This window comes from Eleginops maclovinus, chromosome 4 (genome assembly GCF_036324505.1).
Source record: "Eleginops maclovinus isolate JMC-PN-2008 ecotype Puerto Natales chromosome 4, JC_Emac_rtc_rv5, whole genome shotgun sequence".
Lineage (NCBI taxonomy): Eukaryota > Metazoa > Chordata > Actinopteri > Perciformes > Eleginopidae > Eleginops > Eleginops maclovinus.
The window spans coordinates 16532612-16557616 of NC_086352.1; the positions used below are offsets into that span (position 1 = coordinate 16532612).

Below are 25005 nucleotides of genomic sequence, written 5' to 3' on the forward strand. Positions count from 1 at the left end.
ACCCGGACGTGAACGCACACAGCGCACGCGGTCACGCTTCAACCATGAAGCTCGCGCTAGTAGTTCACGCATCACTTTCAGCTTTTCCGTCATAGCAAAAATACATTTCAAAGTAAATGTCACTTAAACTAAATCTCAAAGTACTCATGCTGCAAATTTGCCCGATTCAGAATAATATATCATTATCTTTTGTTTATAAATATAGATCAATTAGATTTTCTTCAAAGCTGGTAAGGGTGCAGCTAGTTTTAATTGCTTTGAATGCTTCAGGGTAGTTTGTGAATGTTACTCCAGGTGTAACTGATGTATTATTTAAGTGTTGAATCTAATTCCAATCATTAATCCAAATTTGAAAAGTAACTCGAGGTATTGAATAAATGTGGTGCAGTATAATTACACCATTTAACTCTGAATTGTAGTGGGGTATATGTGCAAAGTAGCAAATATTTAATGAAGCACAGTACTTGAGTAAATGTACTTAGTTACTTTACACTACTGTCCACATGTATGCACCTCAAAGTCACAGGATAACGATACATCACTGGAGGGATTATTTGTAGTTAAAGAGGAAGACTTTTGTTGTGAAGTCCGGGAGAAAACCCCCCACCGGAAGTGTTTGACTGTATTGCTTGAGCTCACGCTGCCACTACAACCGACTGACCGCGCTGGGTTGGCTAGCAAGCGAGGAAGAGACAGAAATGGCGGTGACGGCAAGGCGAGCAGCATGAAGAGCTGATGCATTACATGGATCAAAACCTACGACTGCCAGGACACGGTTGGGAAAATGACAATGACGTCGAAGTAGGACACCCTCTGTAACGGTCACTACAAACCTACAACACCTTCCCGGGAGACTTTTCATCTTGTCAGCGGAGGAGAGAAAATCTCACCGGGAGCATGGCTTCTTACAGCAACCAGGTAGCTAAAGCTAGCTGGCTAACGTTAGCCTGCAAAACAACTCCTGATGCACGCCGTGTAACGTTATTTATAGGATTGCAACCGCCCCTACTTGTACAATCTTCTGACTCTAATAGTCCCCATACTGGAATAGCCATTTTGTCATGTGCATGTTGTTATTTGAATCATCCGACTGGTCGTGTCATTGAAAGCGTAAGAACTGAAAAGTGCTTGCTAATGCCCCCCTAAGCCTCATTGAAACTCCACCAGCATGGTAGCTAACAGGCCCTAGGTCTCTTCATTCAAATGAGACAGCAGTACTGTTTGCAGCGGTTTTAACAGATATGACAGACACGTTTAGCTTAATGTCACGAAAGTGTGTTTAATATAATGTTGGTGACACTTTGGCATGAGATCCAATCAGTGACATGTGTTATATTCCCAAGGCAAAGCGACACAGAAAACTGCTGCGTGTATGCATGGCCCACCTGCTCTGTGCTGCGACAGGCCTTCCCCCAGCGCACATTTCAATAACTAGTATTAACTCCAAATTACTCTTGCTCCTGGCAGTAGGGCAGCACAGTGACGGTGTTGTGGGATGTTTTTTAGTGCGATAATTTCCCGTTATACTTGCAGGATTCACCAACGTCTCGCCGTGCACTTAGCACTTAGCAAGCTAACAGCTTTGCATAGATGGTATGGTTACACTTGGCAGTCAGTGCGCTAGCAGGTTAGCTAAATTCAAATGCGACAGTGTGGGCCTTCATTGATAGCGAAGATTTATTTGATATGCAAATAACCAAAAGATATAAATTGGCCTTACTGCGGATGAGTGTGCTGTTACAACGCCCGTCTCCCTGATGCGTTAGGTTAAAGATAAATTGGCTCATTTGGTGACATTTCTGAGAGGGTTAGCTATCATGTGGGGAGGCCCGATTTTAAGTGTAGCTATGCATGCAGATACATGACAGATTTAAAGTGTATATTGATTGCGTGAATTGAAGATAAAACAGATAATTCCACTGAAATAAAACTTAAACTAGGAATACATGCTTCACTATGATCCAGCTGACAGCTCAATGACTGGAGCTCTCCATAGGCTTATATTCACCATGCTTCCACACTTGTTCCTGCCTTCGAAATTGAGTGTTTCTATTGGCTCACTGTTTAGCAAAAGTGAAAGCTTCAGGGGAATAACCACTTCTCGACACAGCTGCCAGCTCTGTCATGACTGTGCATGTGAAATTAAATATAATATGTATTCATTAACATTGAATTGTCCTTCCATGGTGCGTAATATAATATGAATAATAAGTTAAACCTTTGAAAATGGCCTAAAATTAAGTATTCACAAACAGTGCTCTAGATTTCCAGTTGACCAGTTTCTTGGGGCAACCGGATTTGGACCGCTGTCAACTATTTAGTTTGGTCTGGTTGCCCCATTTGGCAACCATTTTTCCAGTGTTACAGAAGGTTTTTTAATTGCTCACTCTCTGTGTTCTAGTATGATACAGGAGTGCTATTGTCACATGGATTTACTCAAAAAACTTTAACTTTCAAATGATGTCATGGTTAATTCCAAATGAAGGGAGTAAAGGTTAATAAACACGTGGGGCAGAACAAGACTTGTATTATTACATTTAGGTAACAATGAATATATGTGTTGACATAATAAGGCCTTTGCAGGATTTTATGAAGCCAATAGAAATTGAAAAACATTTTTTTAAATAAACCACTTGGTTAATTATAAAGCAGTTGGTCATTAACTAACTGTAGAGTCAATATGTTATAACTTAAGCCTCAGACTTGTGCAATCTTCCAAAAACTATGAAAACACAAACGATCCCTTTTAGTTTAGGGGAGGTTATTTTATTACACTGAACAATGCAACTGTAGTATTGTGTAGGAGCTTCTGCTCAATGCATGCATGTTGACATGGATCTTCTCTCCTGAAAATAAAAATGCAACATAGAGACTTTTTCAGAGTAAACCAGACTTTCTATTTTTATTGTAATAAGTAATAAGTTACCCAACGCCCAAGTTAACCTTATTTTGACTTCCTTTTTTTGTATTGTCTCTGTTTTGTTCAGCCAAAACATAAATCTGTGTGTCATAGTAATCATTAACATCCCCCTGGGGGAAAACTACACACTGTATGCACAAACAGATCTATAATTCAAGATAATAACATTTCTAGCTTAGTCATATGCACACATATGACTAAAACGCACAAGAAAGAGTTGTGACAAATTCTAAAGCAGTACTCTAGTCATGCTTCTTAAGTCCATACTCAAGTATCTCAATGAATAGATGGTATTTAAATTTACTACAGACATTCATTCCTAGTGTCCCGTCCAGTCTGTGGCATGAATCCTGACATTTAATGGGATTTACTGATTTTTCATCAGGCCACATTTCATATTTTACAACACACATTATAAACAAGACTTAATATCCCCAAAAATAAATTCATTTTTGACTATCATGTTACCCTTAGCATTTGTTTAGTTTTTTCTGAGCAACTTTCCAAAACCCATAGAAAATCAGTAGAACAACACAAACTGGACAAGTAGTTGTGCATCAATTGTTTAATTAATTTTCTGTTTATTGACTCTGCTTTTGATGACCAACAATGGAAGCAGATAGCCTTTTTAAGAGCCACCCTATTTGTGTCAACAAGACCAGCCTAAACATAAGAAACATTTCAAAGTGTAACACAATAACATTCAACCGGATCAAAAACTACAGGCTCCAAAATGACTAAACATTTGAATAAGTACTAAAACAATTTGAATGAAAACTGAGCATTATGTATAAAGATAGTTGTGTGGCAGGGCTCTTATTCAGTTTTATGGATAGGATATCAACAAATTAGATATAACCAAATTTTTGAATACCCCTGCCGTTGTGAAAGCACTTTGCCTCCAGCAGAATAGATGACAGGAATTCCTTTCTCTTCCATCTTCACACTCCTCTGTATTTCATGCTTTGTAATCATATGTCACCCTATTACTACATCACGCAGGCACAGGCATGCTTCGGAGATGCATTGAAAACCAGTCAGACCTTATTTGTAGTTGTGCTGCAGCTTTTTCCTGCTCAGCCAAGTTGTCCAATAATAACTCTGCATACCAATTTAAGAGAACCAGCATAGTAGTGCTGGCTGTATCCCTGTCATGGTTAGATTAAACAGATGGTTGGAGCACTTAGTTTATTGGGGTGTGATGACTAAGGCATACTACAACAAAAATGATTTTGTCGAGCCTTTAGTACAACCTTTTCAGAAATCAATTGTTCATAACTATTTAGGGCTGATGCCATTAGTCTTATTAAAGGTTGATGCTGCAAATACGTTTTCATATAAGTCTTAAACTCAAACTAAATGTCTCTTGTCCTTGTAGATGCAAAATTCACTCATAAATCCGTAAAGTTATCCACCACTAACTTTTATACATTACATTTAATAAGAAATTCAAATTTCTTATAAATTAGAATTAAAAATGGTCTGCAGCATGGACAGTACATGCAAGTGAGTCACCTCCCTGCCTTCGGTGTCCGATCTTATGCTGAGGCCAACATATGGGATGTAGATAAAAAAGGTCATTGCTTTGTGCACAAGGTGTTGTAGATTGCTTAATTATGCTAAATGTCACGATTTATGCTATTACGTTTTGCCACATGTTGGAAATAAAAGATTTGACCTTACAGTCAGTTTAGGATAAGATGGACTTGATTGTCCCAGAGGGGAAATGTGCCTTGAACATCAGTGCCTGCAGTATACAAACCCAATAATGGAGAAGCAAGACAATAAATGCATTTTACCATCAAAAGCACACACCCATCTACATGAGAGATACCATATATTAAAACGACCATCAACGAGAAGGAAAGATAAAGCATATATTAAAGTAGAATCTTCGCTAAGCTGAGAATAACAGGTCCGACTTAAAGGTCAACTCACCATACGGTAGCCTAAGCTGTTGCTAACCCTGCCCTAAATCGGCAGGTAAACGGCTATAACATTGATGCCTTGTTCTTTGGGGACTCGTAGGAAAATTGGCACTCTGTTTCTCATGTTGCACTTCATTTAGTTTTTACTTAAGGATTTCAGTACAGTTGTAATGCTTCTGCTGAAAATAAAATGTGTGTATTTCTGCCCTAAAACATAAGTATTATCAGTAAGGAGTTGAAAAATCTCTCAATAGAAGTCTGTGTCAATAACGATGATTTTATAAACCAAACTCAATAGATTGTTGCCTGTTCTTATGAGACATGATCTCACTAACAGCCAGTAAAGAGCAGTAAAACACATCAGAAATACAAACTGCTCAATGTTATGCTAAGCCCTTCCTATGTGTGTGTTTGAGGTGTTGTAACTAAACTGTACTGAAATCATACAGTTGGTGGCTAATTTGTTGTAATCCTCAGTCCAAACAAACAGCCAGGGAAGCTTAGTGTGGTGCGAGTGGCACGCCTGCAGAAAGCAGCAAAGGGACATTCTTTCTGTTGTGATTGTATTAGCCGTCCTGAGGCCATTGGATTACGGCTGGCTGTTTGTCGCTCATAGTGCCGTTTCAGCACTGTGGGCCCTTGCGTGGGGCCTCGCTTGCAAAGAGTTACATGTGCTTGAGCTGCACTTTCTTTTCTCTGTGCCTCCCCTTTCACGTCCCACTGTTTATTGCACTGAGGATTAACGGCATGGCTAGTGTGTTCATTTCACCTTTTCTCAGTCGCTTTGTGTCTAGGGTGCACACTTTAGGTGGCATGGTGCAGTTCTGCCCTGAAGGTGCAATGCTCATCTTTCAGGGCTGTAGCACAAATAACGTTAATTAAAAAAGTATGAAATATTAATAAATGAGTTTCTTATAAATGAATAATAACAGTTCAAGTTAATGTTCTACATGAATATGAATAGTTACAGCAATATTGCTTTTTTCTTTTAAATGAGCATTTTTTGATTTTATTGTGTCAATTGTATCTCTTAGGGCTTTTGGCTCGGCTTTTTTAATCTAGCAGGCGCACTTAAAGGAAAAATGTGGACTGAGTTTACAAGGCTTTTTACTGGCAATTTCCCAGCTGTAATACATCTATGGTATTTGCTCTTTGTAGGCTTTGGTTCAGTAACTAGTCTTGTTGCCTGCTGATAGTAACACAACATCCCAGGAAACATATTGGCGCTCCAGTTGATTTATCAACTAAAGTATGCTATTTAACTGTTTGAAGTTGATTCTAGTCAGAAAGAAAAATAAATGTATTCCCACATTGATGCAAGTGGTTTGTCAAATGTGTACTTCATCTAGTTTATTTTTGTTGTACCAGGAGATAACAAGTTTTAGCCGTGTCTGCCATACTACGGAGCTGTGGAGACCGGAGATGTGGGTCTAAACGGTGGGGACTGGAGGTCACAGACCACACCACGTCAGCCTCAATCCCTCACCAATAACAAGTGTGAGAATAGTGACAGAGACAGACATGTAAACCACTTGCATTAATGTGGGAATACATTTACTGTTCTTGCATTGTTTAATAAACAAACACGATCTAGTACCCATGCAGTAAATAATAGTTAGCAAGCCTTCTGTTTATGGTGTCACTAAACAAGGGTCTCTGAGAACTGTGTTCACTGTGCCATCATGAAGCTATGCTGTTACCTTCAGTATTTCACTCATCATTTATGTGTTGACAATTTATTGCTTACAGTTTACAGCCAACATAAGGACAACTGGTTAGCAGAAACGCTCTGGGTCTGGATCCATTTAGTTTATATATAGCAGTCGCGTAAGTCAAAAGACTGCCATCTAACGTTATCCGACAGCATTGTTTGTTTCATTCTGTCAAAAAAAAAAAACCATTAAGTTACAAGCATTCATACCACTGCTTTGGTGTGTGTTGGGGATGTGGTTGCTTTGTGTTAACAACCCAAAACAACAAATTGCTCTAGAAACAAATCTGAGCTGTTTGTGGCCACGGTTTGTGTGTAACTCTGCATGACTCATCACTTTGTGCCGTGCCGTACCTTTGCACAAGCATTGCAATCTTGTCTGGGTAATGACTTACTCTAGTAAGAGCCCTTGTGCTTAGATATCCAGCGACTGTTCCATTTTAAACAAGTTAGTTATGACGTGAAAGGCCCTGTCTTTAACTGTGAATCTAATTAGACTTTTCAATCTTTCATTTCAATCATTTATTTAGCTTGATGGGGGATCTGAAGGCATATGACCAGGCCTTTGAAGACCAGTTTTCTCATTTTGAAATTGCATAACAGGAAACATACTTTTTGAGAATAAGCTCATTTTTCCATCACTGCCTTTCTTCAAACTAATGGTTTTATTGATTCCTTCCAACAGTACATCTTCGGGGAGTTCAGCCCTGATGAGATCAATCAGTTCTTCGTGACTCCACGATGTTATGTCGAGGTAAGGAGCCGGATAAGAATTTGTTTTACATTTTAAATATATCATTGTTACAACGATGGCCGTGATGGTTAACCTTTTTAGCTCTGATTGCCTATACTGGTCAGCAGGATCTACTGTCACAGGAAGAACGGGAAATGTTATTCACATTTTGACAAACGCACTAATCTTGTACACAGATTTATAACTGAGGCTCCAGGTTGGCCCTGTCAAATGTTTTTACAAAAGCTCAAGAAGCATTTTTTTAGGCTTTAAATGAGTTATTGCCTATTTTTAAATGAGTCTTTATGAATGGTCCCAATAATCATCTTGCATATTAAACCCTGGTAATCAATGTTTCAAATATTCCTTAAGATTTTTAAGTATTTATGTTCATTAAAACTGTACTTTGAACAATTGTTCAACGCTCATGTATCAACAAGACTCCACACTGCTAAACTTTAGGCACAACATCATTGTTTTTTAATCAACTAGGACTGATTAGAGACTGCTCAATTTATACGGTTGAATTTTTAGATGCTCTTTTCAAATTCTTAACTTTGCTTTTTGCCTCCACACAGCTTCCTCCGTTCAATGACAAAGTCCCATGCGTCAGTCAGTCTTCTGGTATGTACACTTTACAAACACTAGATTGCTAGCCATTGTATTTTTTCCTTTTACATTTTATGAGCATCAAAACTATTCTCATGTTTTTTGTTGAAATCACTGTAGTTTTTCAAAGCAGGTCTTAAGATGTAAGATAGAAGCCCAGGCTGAACTGACCTGCCTTGCCTGGCAGGGAGATGCTTTTCATGTGATTTATTTTTGAATTTATTTATACTTAACAGTAAATATTGTTCAGATAGGATTACATATCCGAGTATTTTAAGATAATATCAGCCATTTTCATTCTTTAAATTTCGAGCCACCAAATAAAAACTGTAATAGCAGCCACCTGTCTTTGAAATGGTACCCGTTTGCACATGACAATTGCCTTACCTTGATTTGTATTGATTATTTAGGAAGTTACTGCACTCCTGCTGTACCTTATATTATGGAGTCTATGGGACTGCAGGTTTGCGGTGAGTTGAGGAGTCTGACACCCTGTGGCTTGACTAGCTGTTGTACGTTTGCTGTAAACTCAAAATCCAGGTTTCAAAAACTGGTGGCTTTCTAAACCTTACGCCTGTATTCTTTCTCTTGCCTGTTGGTTAAATCTGTAGAGCTTTGCATGCTCAAGATACTTTAAAGTATCTTATCTTCTCTTGCATATATTGCATTTTCACCACTGCAGGGCTCCAAGTTGATTTTAAAATTGAGTTGTGTTTGATTTAACAATCTCAGCTTAAGGGCATAGTGATGGTTTTCTGTGATTGCTAACATGTGTGTACGTATTTAGCCGTGCATTGTTTAGGTTTTTACTACTGAATGCAATTAAAGCCAAGTGTGATTTCAGTATCACTAACCGGAGATCTTCTAATCCCAGTAGAGGAAGTTAATGCTGTTTTCAAACCCTCCTAACGCCTGCAGAACATCAGGGTTTACAGTCCGGGCCACCAGTCAGCTGTGTCATAATGCCACCTTGATGATTTTCTGATTTGCACTTACTAATGTTTCCTGTTTGTTCACCTTTTTTTTTTCATTTGCACCTCTGCATAATCAATTACTGTTTCAGCTGACATGCAACACAACGTTTTTCAATGATCTGTTTTTGTACATTGTTGTTCTAGATTTGATGTCAGATACTCAAAAATGGTAATATTAACAGTACTCAGTAGTTTTTAAGAAACGGTTCATATAAATGTTCATCATTAGGGTTTATCAACATTCCTGAGTACATTAATTAATGAATAAAATAATAACAGATTAACTCAATTTGAGGAATTGCCACACCAGCAAACAATATTATGGTCATATATTGATGTCATTATCAGAATATATAAACGGTATACAGTTCATTTGATGTCCTCTTTAAATTAACAAAAATGTAAGTGTCATTAGAGGTCTTAAATCTACAATAATATATAATCTTACCCTGATATCATATGCCTGTTTAAAACAAAACGTGTCTAAATTCACTGGTTTAAAAATATATGACTTAATAGAATCAAGATACTGAACACGTTTTCAAGGACCACATACACATGTCTCAGCTTTTTAAGTCTGACAAACTCCACAACTCTATTGTCGCTCTGCCTAATTGCATATGTTAATTGTTGAATCGCCCCACTTGTGGATATGTGGGCAGCATTACTGGGCCAGAGAGAATGTGGCATAGTTAAGCGTAGACACACAACAGTAGCTAAAAATAGGAGCTGCAGGATTTGCTTCTTGTTATTGGTATGTGGTCCTGACAGAGCTCCCATGACCCCTTTTGGGAGAAGCCTCAGAAAATAAGGATTGTGTGTCAATTCTTCATTAAACTTTTTTATAACAAACTCTTTAGCAGAGACTAAACTTTGGACATTTTCAGGATGTATTTGAAGAGAAAACTTGTGTTTCTAATTAGTTTTCCTTTTATCTGCAGCAGAAGACTATCAGCGCATTGAGTTTGGTGTTGACGAGGTGATGGACTCCAAGCCTGTCGGGGGGAACGATCCTTTATTCAAGGTGTCGAGCACCCTCAACCCACAGGCTCCAGAGTTCATCCTGGGGTGCCAGTCAGCCCAGAAGACTCAGCAGACGCCTCCTCCAGCAGATGATGTCACTGATGGAGCAGACTACAACTCTCTGGATGGCCCTGACTCGGAGGCCTCGGCCCTGGACAATCAGGCCTGCCAGGACATTGACGGACTGCCTGGCAGCCTGGGACAGCGAGAAAAGAAGAAAAAGAAAAAGCGACCGCCGGGGTATTACAGCTACCTGGACCCGTCGGCTGGCGGCAGCGGCAACAGCAGCTGTGCAGCCGACGGGACGCCTGTGGCAGCTTTAGTTAACGGACATGCAATCGGTGGCCCACACCACAGTGCTGAAGATGTGGACGGTAAGGTGTTGTTGGGGGCTGAACTTTCCACCCCTGCACCGGTTTCCATGGCGACATCAGCAGCTGCTGTGGCAGCAGCCAAGTTTGCCTCCACTGCCAATCAGAGGACTTGTGATAGCCCTGATGACTCTTCTTTGGACTTAACAATTGGAGCTGCCTCTTTATCAGATGGCAACAATGCAAATTCCTTCTCTTCATCCTCCTCTCAGAGCAGGGGGGTGTCAGAGGGGCCGAGGACTGCAGATCAGCAGCCAGATTTTTTGGCTCCACAAAGCCCTGAACTTTCAGATACCCCAAACAGCCCCCGCTCCAAATCCCCTCTTACTCCTTCAGCTGCTGTGGCCACCCCCTCTGTTGCCACATCTATTACGACTACTGAACTGGAGGAAAGGGAGCTGGCGGACAGTGGGGTGGCCAATGGGTTGACGGAGGCTGATGCTCCCGTCAGTGCAGACGAACACAAAGAAGACTGTGAGGGGGGGGAGCCGGCTCAGCCGCCCTCCCCAGACTCTGCTGCCCAGACAGTAGTGACAGAGCAGGCCCAATCGCCGGCCATTCCAGCTGCACCTACTGCCAATCTCCCCAAATCTTGGGCTAGCCTCTTCAAAAACTCCAAGCCTCTGCCTGGGGGCCCGCAGGCCTTTGTGGAGGTAAAGAATGTTGTGGAAGTTGTGTCTCCCTCCCTCGCCACGCCAGAGGAGCCTGAGAAAGTTGGGGAGGTGAAAGTCGGCCCTGTCCACGTTTCAGAGGATCCTATGGCCCCTAAACTTGCAGGTATAATTTGAGTTTGCTGATTGTTTATGCCTAAAAGATGGTGCTTTTTAATACCCGTTTCATGGTCCAGCTTTAAGTGTTGATAAGTTCTCTCTCCCTCCACTAGGGGGCAATGTTGATAAAATGTACAGTTCCTGTGGGTTTACGGTTTTAAACATTTGATGTTTTAGAAGAGTAGGTTTGATAAGTCACCAAACCTCAGATTCTGTTGCGTGTCATCCTTTTTATACATATTTATAGATGAATATATTAGTACATAAAGTTTGAGCTGGTCATTAATGTTGGGAATGTTACAGAAATGTGTTTGAGAAATGAACACTAGATGGTGGTCTTACATCCAGAATAGCTGTCAAATATGAAGTCTTTAGTCACATTTAGGTAACCCACCTATCTCATTAACCAACACTATTATAAGTAAGCATGGGAGGGCTCTCACCTTTCTAACACAGGAATGTTCTCTGCACAAAGCTAAAGCACAGATCTTTCTTTTTCAATTATCTTGTTTGAATTACGATGTCATCTTGTAGATGCAGAAATGATATTTAAAGATGGACAAACAGGGACATGCCCTTTTTAGCTACGGTACAGGAGGTTAACTCGAGGGAATGAAGGGGTTGAACTGTGTTTCTGTTTCACACAACCATTACACAAACAGCCACACATACTTGAGCTTCAATATTCAGTCAAGTGGAACATTGAAACTAACCAAAAGAGTGGGAAAGTATCTCCTAAAATCCCCCATTGATCAGGTTGTGTTAGAAAATAAAATTGGACCAAACTAATAGTGGTTGGGTTTAATGTGGTAACGGATCAGTTACAGTGAATACTCAAACAAGAGTACTTTAAGATCCTTTCTCGGGTCATTTATTTAAGAGCCTGCAAACAGAAACATTACCCTCAGAAGTACTTTGCTGTGTCTCGTTATTCTGAACCATTTTTTGTCTCTATATATGGCGCTCTGTCCTTTTTTAGAAGCAATACTTTCAGACGTGTCTGATTAGATAAACTTGATAATGCTGCATGTAGGTACACGTTTGGGTTGCTGTACACAGTTGTTCTCTCAGAAAACTACTGAAATGTTGTAAGGGCTATTTGGTTTTCACTCCACTTTGAAAGCAATCCTGTTTAGTCAATAGGGATCATTTTCAGCACACTGTCTCTCGTCAGGTTTCCAGCCCTTATTGGGTGTACTAAAGCAGCGTGTTCTTTTTGCTTATGAACCAAGAAACCTTGAGGCTCATTTTTATCTGCAGGAAACTGATTATCTTAGCTTGACAACCTTCAGCCGATTCCAGAAAATGTCGAAGAACTAAAAGTGCGTGTATTGAAAGCAGCAGTCCGTCATATTGACCCCAAAAAATATGTATGTAATGAGACTATAGACGGTTACCATCAACGATCTTACATGCAGGTGAAAAATGTGTTCAAACTGTTATTTGATAGTGAATGATGTAAACGATGCAAAACTTGAGAACGTACTAGTGACCAACTTTGTCTGTGTATCTGTATTTCATTAGATGCATTATTTGTAAATCCGTCGTGTGAACATGTCCACGTTACCATGGGAGCTGTGTTTCTAAATGACAGTCTCCCTTCCTAGGCGTGGTACAGCAAGTTCTTGTTTTTATTCACACAGCCTCTTGTGGTGTTGTCTCGAGAGGTGGGAATAGAAGAAGAAACATTTATTTTGTCAAAATGTACTGCTTGTAATTCAGGAACGATCTCCTGTAATAACAGCTCTATCACATAATGGCAGAAAGTATGCGCTCTCAAAATAACGCTGACATGGGTCGTCTTTGTTGTTGTTTACAGTTTTTTCCAGGGCTTCCTGTTGTAACATTGTGTCTTTTTTTTGAATCCCCAGAACTTATTGAGAATGTGAAGTTGATACATAAACCAGTGTCTTTGCAGCCGAGAGGACTGATCAACAGGGGAAACTGGTGCTATATCAACGCTGTATCCTTTCACTCTGTTTTTCTCTGCACCTCCACACCGTGTTAACGCATGTATATTTTGGTTGTGGGTAACAAAACTAGCTCCTATATTGATTACAAGCCCAATGGCCCGGAGGACAAATGGTGTCAAGTCCCAGGAAAGCTGGTGTGGGTTTCAACACTTACTGAGTGAGTTTCAGCTCTGCCTAGGCACTTCATCTAAAATGCAGCCTTCTTTTAACGATAGCTCAAAATATGTTATCAATGTCTAATGATGGTGTGTGTATCTCAGTAAATAATGATTTGATTATGTAAGATTAAGAAAAACAAATTCAAGACATCAATATTATGAGCTATAAAACTATTTCCAGGGGTGTCCAATTACAAATTTCACATTGTCTTACACCCTTTAGTCCTCACTGTTTTGCTCCCTAACTCTGAACGCTCAGACCCTACAAGCCCTGATTGCATGCCCTCCCATGTATCACCTGATGAAGTCCATTCCTCTGCATAACGAAACGCAGAGACCATGTACTTCCACGCCCATGATGGACAACTTGTAAGTAGCATTTCTGCATTCTGATATCAAATTACCATTGTGTGTTTTGCTCGGGGACTTAACTTCGGTTTCTGTGTCTCTGACAGTGTCAGGCTGGTGAATGAGTTCAACAACATGCCTGTGCCATCTAAAGCCAAACAGCAAGGTAAGACGTTAGAAAACAGCCCTAAAGACCTTTTGAGATTCATTTTCTGTCAGCATCACTGATGTTGTATGATTTGTGCCCACAGCTGTTGGTGAAAAAGTCATGAAAGACGTTCGGCCTGGTGCACCCTTTGAACCGACCTACATTTACAGACTGCTCACTCTCATCAAGTCGAGTCTCTCTGAGAAGGTAAGGCAATGTGTCATGGGGGTGTTTCTCTTTTTTAATGATCACACTCTGAACTCACTTCATCTGGAACAGACTATGCTTGAAGGGAACATCCATCTTTAAATAAGTCTTAATACATTTTCTTCAGTTCTGAATTTCACAACTCACCTAAATGAAGGTGTTTCCTGCATTACACACGCTGAGTCATTTCCCTTTCAGTTTTAATGAATGAAATCATTTGAAATGTTTGTTTGACATTTAATGAGGCTAACATTCCTTCTGTCTCGTGTGTAAAACCTCAAAGCATGACCGCGTTTGCACATTCATTCATGCACACAAGGGCTTTATTAGTTATCAATTGTTTAGCCTTGAGTTACATACATGAAACACAAATTGTGTTCAAGATGCAAGTTTAAACATGCTTATAATCAATGCGGGTTATCTAATATGTAGTTATGATCAGGTGCATTATTTATAAATCCGTTGTGTAAAACCATCTCCACGTTACCATGGGAGCTGTGTTTCTAAATGACAGTCTCCCTTCCTAGGCGTGGTACAGAAAGTTCTTGGTTTATTCAGAAAGTCTCTTGTGCTCTTATCACAAGAGGCGGGGATAGAAGAAGAAACATTTGTTTAAATTTAAGTTATCGGATTTTCACATTTTTCTATCTAAGCTTAACATTTTGATGTTTAATCAAATTCAAAGTGTATCCAAAAATAAACAGTACGCAATAACCAGATCCTGTTAAAAACATGAAGAGAAGTAAAACTGTAGGTAGAGAGCAGAGAGGACAAGAGACCTTGTGTAAATGTTAATATTTCACACACGGAGCCCCCATTATTCCCAATATTAGTAGAAGTCCTCCCGACTCTGGCCAGGGTCACGATTTTTTCCATAGAGGGGCAGGACTTAATGTCAAAGACCCCAGACAGTAATGTGTTTTACAGTTATATTTGAAAACGTGACAAATATTCATTGTTTTAGGTTTCACATACTGTCATGAGGGTTTTTGTTCTTATGGTTTGCAACACTGATAGTTTATTTGACAGTAAGCATTCTTGCTAACGTTTTAATTGGTGCTGATGTCCCGGTGCTTCTCTCTCAGGGTCGACAGGAAGATGCGGAAGAGTATCTTGGCTTCACTCTCAATGGACTGCATGAGGAGATGCTGGCTTTGAAGAAACTAATCTCGCCTCAGGAAGAGGGTAAGCATCTTTACCACCTCGGCATCAAAATGATATCGAAAGGAACACAAGATCATTACGGATGTTGTTTAGTTCCATTTGTTTCTGCACATCATCCATCTTCTCTGTTTGAGTTAAATATGATTTGAATCACCTTCTGCATGATCACACTGCAACAAGGCAGATTTGTATTTACTGAAGTTGGGAAGAGAAATGTGTAAAGTGTCTCAAGAGCCTGTTCAGTTGCCATGTCCTCTTGAGACACTGTTGACTGTTCTCAACAGTATCTCAATCTACATGACATGTGCAACCAACAAAGCAAATGTAAGCTTCGGTGAGTAGTTCACTGGTTTGCAATGACAGGCAGATGGTAATACTGTTCAGTTTGTTTTAGCAGGATAATTTCATAGTGTTTAGTATTATCTACTGTTTAGTGTCGGGTTACGTACATTTAAGAAACAGAAACGGTGTTCAAGGTGTAAAAACATTTTTGACATGCATAGTTTAAACATACTTGTAACCCATTTGGTTTGTCTAATATGTATACATCATTAGATGCATTTTTTATAAATCAGTTGTATCAAACTATCTCCACGTTACCATGGGAGCTGTGTTTCTAAATGACAGTCTCCCTTCCTAGGCGTGGTACAGCAAGTTCTTTTTTTATTCAGAAAGCCTCTTGTGATGTCTCAAGACGCTGGGATAGAAGAAGGAACATTTAGTTTCTTTAAATGTAATTCAGGAGCCTTTTGCTTTGATATTCAAAGCTACATCGCGGTATTCATGACTTGAAGCATGCATTCACAATGTTTTCCTGGGGTTTCATTTTGTTGTGGTTTACGTATCAACTTTAAGTTTGGGAGCTTCAAACAGAAACAATGTAAAACTCCCAACAGTGTCCACCACACCACGTCCACATTTCAGCTGTAGTGAGCTGTTCACAAGTTTAAAAGCACACTCGGGTTATTGTATTATAAATTGACGTGCTGTTGGATGTCCTTCAACTTGTAATAGTGACATTGGATTCTGATGAGGAGTTAATTTCACTTCAGCGAGGTTTAAAATACTTTGATCACGGATCTCTAAAGTGATTTTTCTCTTGTGTGTTTCGAGCAGAAGCTCCCACACCCAACGGGCCGGAGTCTCAGCCAGGTGTGGAGGAGGACGCTGCTGATAAGGAGGAAGAAGGCAGTGAGGACGAGTGGGAGCAAGTCGGCCCCAGAAACAAGACTTCCATCACCCGCCAAGCTGACTTTGTCCGCACACCCATCACCGACATATTTGGTGGACACATCAGGTTTGTGGATAGATTGTTGTGTTAAAGATGTGAGTAGAGGCAAAAATCTGCTCTCAAACCACATTACCCTAAGGTCTGCTCAATAACCCTTAACGAAGCACATGTGGTGTTCAAGATACTGAGCTCATGGTCGATTTCGTATTGTCTAATGTCATTAGATGCATTATTTAGAGATTAGCTGTGTGAAACTATGTCCACGTTACCATGGGAGCTGTGTTTCTAAATGACAGTCTCCCTTCCTAGGCGTGGTACAGAAACTGCTTGTTTTATTCAGAAAGCCTCGTGTGCTGTTGTCCCAAGAGGCGGGAATAGAAGAAGGGACATTTGTTTCTTGAAGTGCACTTGTGATTTAGTAATGATCTGCTATAATTCAAGTTTTTATGGTTTGCTTCAGATTAATTTCTCTCTGAATCGTTCCTTAGAAATGTCGTAACAGAGCTTTGTCCTCGTCTTGGTTTTGGATTGCGGTCCTATGCTGGTTACGCCACCTTTTCCTAGAAGTTTCTGACATAATGTTGATGGTGGCATCATGAAAAGGTCTGACCAATAATCCACAGCTTGCGTCCTGCCATCGCCACAGCGCTTCAAAATAACAGCCTCCTTGATTTTGGTCAGAAGTTTGGACGGCAAGACGTGGGGCACACGTTCACAAACAAAGGTTTTCACTTTCAGACAAATTGGAGAGAACCTGGTGTAGACTGCCTAAATAATGTTTTACGAGGTTCTGGTCTGGCACAGTCCTAGTCTACACATGTCGCACCATGTCTTAGAGTGTGTGTTTACAGAGTGTGGTGTGTACGCCCACTGAGGTGGCTATAATCCCTGGGTTTCTCCGTCACTAGTTGATGATTTTGGTTTGTGGATCACGGTTACAATTTTCCAATTACATTTCTTGTTTTTATTGGAAGCATAGGATCAGATGTTGCGTCAGGATATGCCTGGAATAATTAGAGTACATGTCATTCGATGAAACCAGGGCTGACTGTTTAATTTTGAGGAGCTACATATACAATAATACTCTTTGTAAGATTAAATGGTACTCGACCAACAAAGAGATATCAAGTCCAACAAACTTTACTCTGAGCAATGCAAGTTGTTGAAAAAAGTTATTCTGGTATTGAATCATTTTAAATAAACCTTGCTCGTTGTCACTGGTCATATCTAACCTGCTGTTTTGTTTCTCTATCAGATCTGTGGTGTATCAACAAAACTCTAAAGAGTCGGCCACTCTGCAGCCTTTCTTCACCCTGCAGCTCGACATCCAGTCAGAGAAGATCCGCACCGTGCAGGAGGCTCTAGAAACCTTGGTGGCCCGAGAGTCAGTCCAGGGATACACTTCTAAAACCAAGCAGGAGGTACAAATACACCTGACTTTGTAGCTGTGTTTTAGTTCATTCGTTAGTGTCGCCATGTTAACGCCATGAACGGCACAACATCGGATTTTCATATTTAAGACACGGCCGTTCTTAACAAATCATACGCTATCCAGCTAAGTGTAAAATCAATTTATCCTACATGTATACTTTAAAATGAAGCCAAAAATATCCTGTAATAATAGCGAAAACCAGATCCTGTTGCATACATTTCTGAAACAAAAATGGTGCTCAAGAGGCGAGGTTAAACATGCTTATAATCAATGTGGTTTTTCTAATATGTAGACATGATCAGATGCAGTATTTATAAATCAGTTTCAAACTATCTCCACGTTACCATGGGAGCTGTGTTTCTAAATGACGGTCTCCCTTCCTAGGCGTGGTACAGCAAGTTCTTGTTTTATTCAGAAAGTCTCTTGTGCTCTAATCACTAGAGGCGGGGATAGAAGAAGAAACATTTATTTAGTTAAAATGTACTTTTTGTTCATTTGAATGATCTGATTTTCATATTTCCGACCGTTCTTAACCATCTTATACTTTCTATCTAAGCCTAACATTTAGATATTTGATAAAAATCTGTTTGTTTTTCACGTATCCGTTCAAAATGCAGCCAAAAATAAAGCATTAGCAACAACCAGATCCTGCTGAAAACATGAAGAGAAGTAAAGCTGCAGGTACAGAGCAGAGAGGACAAGAGAGGTGGTAAAAGAAGTTCTCCCGACCTCTGGCCATGCTCATGCTGTTTCCATAAAGGGGCAGGACTTAATTTCACTAAAAAATGCCAGACAGTAAAATGTGTTTTTCACAGTGACATCAGGGACGTGCCAAAATATTTATGGTGGTTTTTTTTTAATGATTTGTGTTTTTCTCTTATGGCATGCACACTGATCGTTTAACATCGGGTACACAAGACCTCCCAACAGTGAAGAAGACACTTGTTCCAACCTCATGTTCTCACTGAACTAATTTAGGACAACTAGTGCAAGGACATCTGCCCTACAGCTGTAACATTGGCGTTTTTTTGCATTTCTGTTTTGGTCTTTGTAACCGATAAACCGATCATTCTGGTCTTTGTCATTCAGAGACCATTAACTTTTGGTCACCAGCCCAGCTCCTAAAAGCCCCAAAATGATTGACGAGACAATGTGCCCAACAGGAGGTTGCACCACAGTTTTTATGTTCTATTTCCTGTTTGGTTGAAAATATGTTCCCGTGTTCTACCCTAACAAATGAACTCTTACAAATGTAACTTTTTGTTCTTGAATAACATCGTATTACTATCACTGAACTTTCTCTGACTGCTCGTCTTTTGTCCACGTTTCAGATTGAGATCAGTCGGAGGGTGACTCTGGAAGAACTGCCCCCGGTGCTGGTGCTCCATCTCAAGAGATTTGTTTTTGAGAAGACTGGAGGCTGCCAGAAACTGACCAAGAACATTGATTACCCCGTTGACCTGGAAATCAGCAAAGGTATTAAACTCTTAGTTCATTAACAAGTTCCTGAACAGTGTACAGTGTGTTTATGTAAAAGTTCATAATCCAATTTACTTCCACTGACAAAAGAAATACACGTTACCTGTCGGATCAATACAGTGTACATTTCTTGGACTGATGTTAATTAAAGCTCCTTTTTTTTTTATACCTTATTTCTTTTAAACATGTCATTTAATCATGACGAGACACATGTCTAGAGGGTTTAATAGCATTCATTAGAACTGGTAACCTAAATGGATTTGCAAAATTAACTCAAATGTACCATTTACACTATTAAAAAAAGATGGTTCCCCAGAGAAACGGCAATAAGTGGTATGTCTCTTCTTAAGGGCAACGATTTATCTGCCTCAATAGGGGGATTGACTCGTGATAAAGATGAATAACTGCACACATCGAATCAGGCTGAACAATCATTATCCATCTCTGGACGTGCTTAGAGGAAATTGTAACCGTATGATTCGACATCAAAGTAGCAGCGTTTAACACTTTGAAGCCTTTTCACCATTTTGTACAACAAGCTTCTTTTTTTTACACTGACATGAACTACACTCCTCTGTTTATCTATCTTAAATTAAGCAATGTATTACAACGTGGAGGTCTAATTTCTTTGTTTGGCTTTCCTTTCAGATCTCTTGTCCTCTGGAGTGCGCGGCAAAGTTGTGAAAGGCCAAAGAACGTACAGGCTCTTTGCAGGTTCGTTTGTGTTTTGTGGTTTATACACTCTGGTCACATTGCTGCATCTGCTGTAAGGGAAGTGTAATCGTGTTGTTGCGGTGCTTGTGTTAAATATTGTCACTGAGGGGTTTATAATTCACTATATTGGCGGACCAAAATAACAATGCTGCCAATGGTACTCAAAGACCTAGTTTCTGTAGTCCCTCCCTTTAACATCAGGATATGTTTTTTAATAACTCTTTGCTTGCTAAATATTCGAAGGAAATCGTTCCTCCGACTAGAGTAAAATCCATTTGGATATCATTGAATCATGAATTGAGTTCTGTTCTTCTTTAATCCCATTATTGAGTTTGTCAGCTTTCTGTGTTTTTTTTTTGCTGTTTTTTTTTTATGAAAATGGAAAACAAGCATTACCAGCAAATAGCAACACCCTGTGAGCATTTGTTTTGATGTGTTTAGAGACCTGTATATCAGCATGACTTGTTATTATGTTATTGATAGTATTCATTATCATACATTGTGTGTAAATCATCAGGCTTAAGAGCTCTGTTAGAGCTGACACTTCAGTGCCAATATTTGAAGAGTAATGACCTAAATAAAATGTTCAACATTTCTCTAATGTCTTCCCTCCCCCCCCCCCCCCCCCCCCACTGTCTTTAAACCAGTTGTCTATCACCATGGGAACAGTGCGACAGGCGGCCATTACACCACGGATGTCTTCCACATTGGTCTTAACGGCTGGCTGCGCATCGACGACCAGGCAGTGAAGGTCATCAATCAGTACCAGGTGGTGAAGCAGACTGCAGAGCGCACCGCCTACCTGCTGTACTACCGCCGCGTGGACCTGCTGTAGACACACACTTACACACCCCAACACACGCGCAAGAACACCCGAATATACTCACAAATGCACACAGAACATACATGCTCCAAATGCACTCATTGACAGGACAGTACATTTACACGTGACACAAACACACATGAAACTAATGAACAGGAACACTGCCCAACTTGTTCTCTTGCAAGATTTTCCTCTTCTTCCCCCCTGTCCCCTTTCCTGAGAACCAGCTTTTCCTACACCTTTTTCCTTGTCTTTCTGGAGGAAGAGAAACAAGCTGCATTCACAAAGATTTCCCTGTGACTGCTCTCTCTTCTCTGTGCACCACTGCTGTTTGTTTTTTTTGTTTTGTCCTTTTTTTGTTTTTACTTTTAAAGCAGCAAAGAAAGGACTGTTTAATAGACAGAGGTGGGGTTGGGGTGACATGTAACGACCTGAAACTCTCCTCTGACTGAGCCCACAGCTCGGCTCAGTGAGCAAACAGTGGACTCACAAGCAAGAAGAACTTTGTACCACAGGCTGCAAGTGGACCGCTGGGTAATATCTCCTGTTTAGGAATGACCTGTTCTAAGGAAATGACCCTGAAATATCAGTGTTCGCCCTTAAGGAGAATTGTTGGCCTGGTGAATTTGCAGGAGTTTAAAAGCCTGTTTGAATTGGCCCTCATGAATTTAAAGGCCCAGCACCAGCATTATCATGAGTCTCTCCTCTCAAGGCCAGATTGTCTTCTTTGCCACCAACACAAACAACTCTGCCATTTCCTCACTTTTATGATGCTTTCAAATCAAGGTACAACTTGAGCCATCATCAACAGGAGAAAATAGATGGATGGTACCTCGAGCTGAACAGCTTCCTTGTTTGAGAGATCCTTGGTATGGTATTTGGGTTTAGATGTAGAAAGAAAATATTAATGCGCTTGAGAATTTAATAACAAATACGCTTCTGTGCACAAAGTATAAACTGATTGAGGATTATGGTATGACAGGCAAATGAATATTTTGCAAATATTTAGATTAAAATGTTAAAAAGAAAACAATTAAAATTATGAAATCTGACTGAAAACTGGTTTGGGTCCTAAAGGACTGCGCTAGTTTTAAGACTTGGTTATTGCACTGGAGAAAAATGGCAACCAACACAACAGATTCCACTGCAAGACCCGCCCATGTTTACTTTGTACATTTCCTTCTCTATCCATTCTTTTTTTGTCTTTACGTGTCTAAAGGTTCCACCTGTGTATCGGTGGCTTATCAGTGTAGTTTTGAGCCACACCACCCCTCTTACCCCCAACTCAGCAGAAAGCGGGGGCTGCCTTAGGTTCATTGTATGACGTTTTTCCACTCGGTGTACAAGTCTAACCCTAATCAGGCGCCAACCGCAAGTCTAATGTCTGTGACGAGTTAGGGGAATGTACCTGACATCTATGTATTTACTCTTTTGTGGCTCAGCATTTCCTCCTAGTCGAGGGAACCTGAGTGTCGAGGGATGTGGGACTACATCTGCGCTAAGCCCTGCAAAAAGAAACCCGGACATGTGCACAAAAGGAGATAGTGTTTGCTTTTGTTAAAGATTTTTATTTTCTTTTCTTTCATTTCTTTTTTTTTGGGATCATTCATTGATTTGTGACGATTTCTGTTTGAGTTACTAAAATGTTAGTTTTTATTTTGTCATTGATTGGATGTCCCGATGCTCTCGCTCCCTTCAGAAAAAATATGCTTGCATTTGAATTGGTGTTTGAAAATTACACAGGCTAAAGCACAATAATGAATAAAATTTAACTAGTTCTTTGCTTGATATTTATTTCCTTTTTTGTCATTTTTCTATCATTTTATTATTTTCCCAATTGTTTTCCCTGCCCTTTCATTCCAACCACCAGTGTCAGTATCTCAGTATTAACACTCTAAAATGCATTCATCTCAAGTATTTCTAAATGATTTAGCCTTGTGTACTCTTGTGAGATTTTGACACTTAAATATAACGAAGTACACATGTAAGCTGTCCCACATTTTCCTGTTTCAGATCAAAGAGAAGGTTTAAACATTATTTCCTGTATTTTAAAAGCTGTGCAAGTATTTAATTTAATGTGTCCCTTTATATGCTTGTCATTTAAGGATCAAGACTGAGTTGGTTCAGGTTTTCAATTTCAAAATTAGTCATTCATCTATTTTGAGCCTCTATGTATTCTAAACTTCATTATGTGGTGCATAGATTAATTGACATTTTCTTGTTGGTTTCAGAGTCAGAAACCTTCAGGTAAACCAAAGGAAAACCTAAACGGCCCTCCTGCTTTTCCTTATATTCAAACTTTATTTTGCCTTTTTCCATCCGAGGTCTTGTTGCCATCTCCACGGCTCATTCCACACAGGGAACGGAGGCATGCCGTTTAGACAGTCGATTCATCTTCTAACTTTTATGATACTGCAGTTGTGCTGCTGGCTTTGTAGTCATTTCTGCACATATTGTGACATTTGTTGGTTTGCATTTTTTATTTCCCCCTTTTTTCTTTTTTTCAAGAATGTTTGGGTGTTGGGACTTAGAACTGACACCTTGAGCTTTCTGTTGTACAGTTTTATCTCAGTCTCATGGCTGGTCAGGAAATGTGCTGGTGAAATGCTTCGATAATGTCTCTCTTTTCAGTATGTGCGCCTAACACTATTGTCTGCTGGGATTTGTTGGGATATTGACCTAAAAAAAACAAAATCTATTCTGTCTTTTAATTTTAAGCCTCCAGCGTTATATTTTGTTAATTGTTCAAATAAAGGATTGTGCAAAAAGCAGTTTGCTAATGAAGTGTAGTCAGAAGACTACTTGGCTTTCTTATAACAGTAAATACTGAAACATCTGCAGTCTCTACAGCCTGGACTGGCCTGCCGAACAATGTGCACAATAAACCAAAACAACAAAACGATCCACCGAGTCTTGGTCTACCGCACACTGCTAATTGCTCTCTTGTTCCTGCATGTCAACACACACTATGTGTAGTATTTGTAGCATGTTGTATCTCCCCTTCCTGTGGTCTCGCTGGCTGCCTCGTTGCCCGCATCGCTCTCTTTAGGGCCCATGGCTGAGCTCGCCTGTTTGCTTTAATGGGAAGCAGAACCCATCATTGAAAAATTTGCAGTGCAAGGTTTTTCTGCCCTTTAGTATTCCTTACTATTTATTCCTTCCTTACTATAGCTCTGCTGTCCACCGAAATGTGGCTTTGCACTCAAACTTACAATCAAGCGTAGTATTTTCCTTGTTAATGTCAGGAGGCAACTACAAGAAATCCTATTTTTACAGTCCCAACGCCTGAAGGGCAAATTACATGTTTGACACCCACTGATAGACCACCTATATCTCCTTCAGCCGTACTTGAGGGATAATCATGTATGTATGTGTAAGCCTTGTCACCATGGGTCTTTTTAAGGCTCTTTGAGGGTTTTTCTGGGAATGCGTAGGACATTTTTCAATACAAGCAAGTCAATTTAAAGGTCATAGTAGTGCAGCAACCACCGGAGCATAGAACCAGGAGCAACAGATTGGGGCTAAATGGTACTTTTCTGTAATATGAGCATGTTATTGTTCCATTTAGATAATTATTATTATTCACAGGAGATGACCAACCCAAAAATGTCTACGGACATGCAGCTGCAAACGGGAACAATGGGGCATTGTGACATCTGTATGCCTACCTGCTCCACATCCCAGGTGTGACTTGTGGTGTCATGGGACCATTTTTTATTTAACCATGCAGAAACCACTACATTTCAATACTGAGGTGGCTGAGTGATAAAGCCTTGGGATCGAGCTCATCTAACCGTTGATGCATTCAAACTAGAAAAAAGCTCAACATTTGGTTGTTAAATATAAATTGGCAATTAAATAAGTGGTTCTCACACACCGGAATTTGAGCCAAATCTGATTGGCTTGTTAAATATCATGTTTTCTGACTTATGCAGCCCGCAAAAAAATCTCACTATCCGTTTATGGGTTGTTAGGTACTGAAGATACTCAACTTTATATGCACAAGCACTACAAATTTGAGTTTTTCATATTAAGTAATTATTTTCAAATGTAGACACAAAAAACCACTTCTTGGTTTAGATGGTTGTGTCCAAACCGAGGGGTCACAAGAAGATATTTCTTTATTTTAAGTGGTCGCAAGCCAAAAAAGGTCAGGTTTAGTACACATTACTGATTTCACATAACATTCACTTTCCATCTGAAGGCTGTAAATAGCAGTTACTTGTGCCATAAGTGTTGGCTCTGAAGTTTCTCGGTAAAACTTCTGGCCTTGAATCTGGAATGCCTGG

General features: G+C 39.9%; 1 protein-coding gene across 4 annotated transcripts; it reads left to right on the top strand.

Moving 5' to 3' along the window:
• Nucleotides 1-634: 634 nt before the first annotated feature.
• usp10 (ubiquitin specific peptidase 10) lies at nucleotides 635-22504 on the top strand. 4 transcript variants are annotated; one of them, XM_063881382.1, is made up of 15 exons: nucleotides 635-918; nucleotides 7245-7313; nucleotides 7871-7916; nucleotides 8312-8371; nucleotides 9817-11046; nucleotides 12911-13002; nucleotides 13430-13539; nucleotides 13626-13684; nucleotides 13770-13873; nucleotides 14959-15058; nucleotides 16154-16334; nucleotides 17524-17689; nucleotides 19032-19176; nucleotides 19828-19893; nucleotides 20541-22504. In XM_063881382.1, exons 1-15 carry the CDS (start codon nucleotides 898-900, stop codon nucleotides 20726-20728), a joined length of 2637 nt encoding a protein of 878 aa, XP_063737452.1. In that variant the 5' UTR covers nucleotides 635-897; the 3' UTR covers nucleotides 20729-22504. The 4 variants fall into 4 exon arrangements, with proteins under 4 accessions (XP_063737452.1, XP_063737453.1, XP_063737454.1 ...); XM_063881383.1 differs by having other exon boundaries at nucleotides 9820-11046; XM_063881384.1 differs by lacking the exon at nucleotides 8312-8371.
• Nucleotides 22505-25005: the final 2501 nt, after the last annotated feature.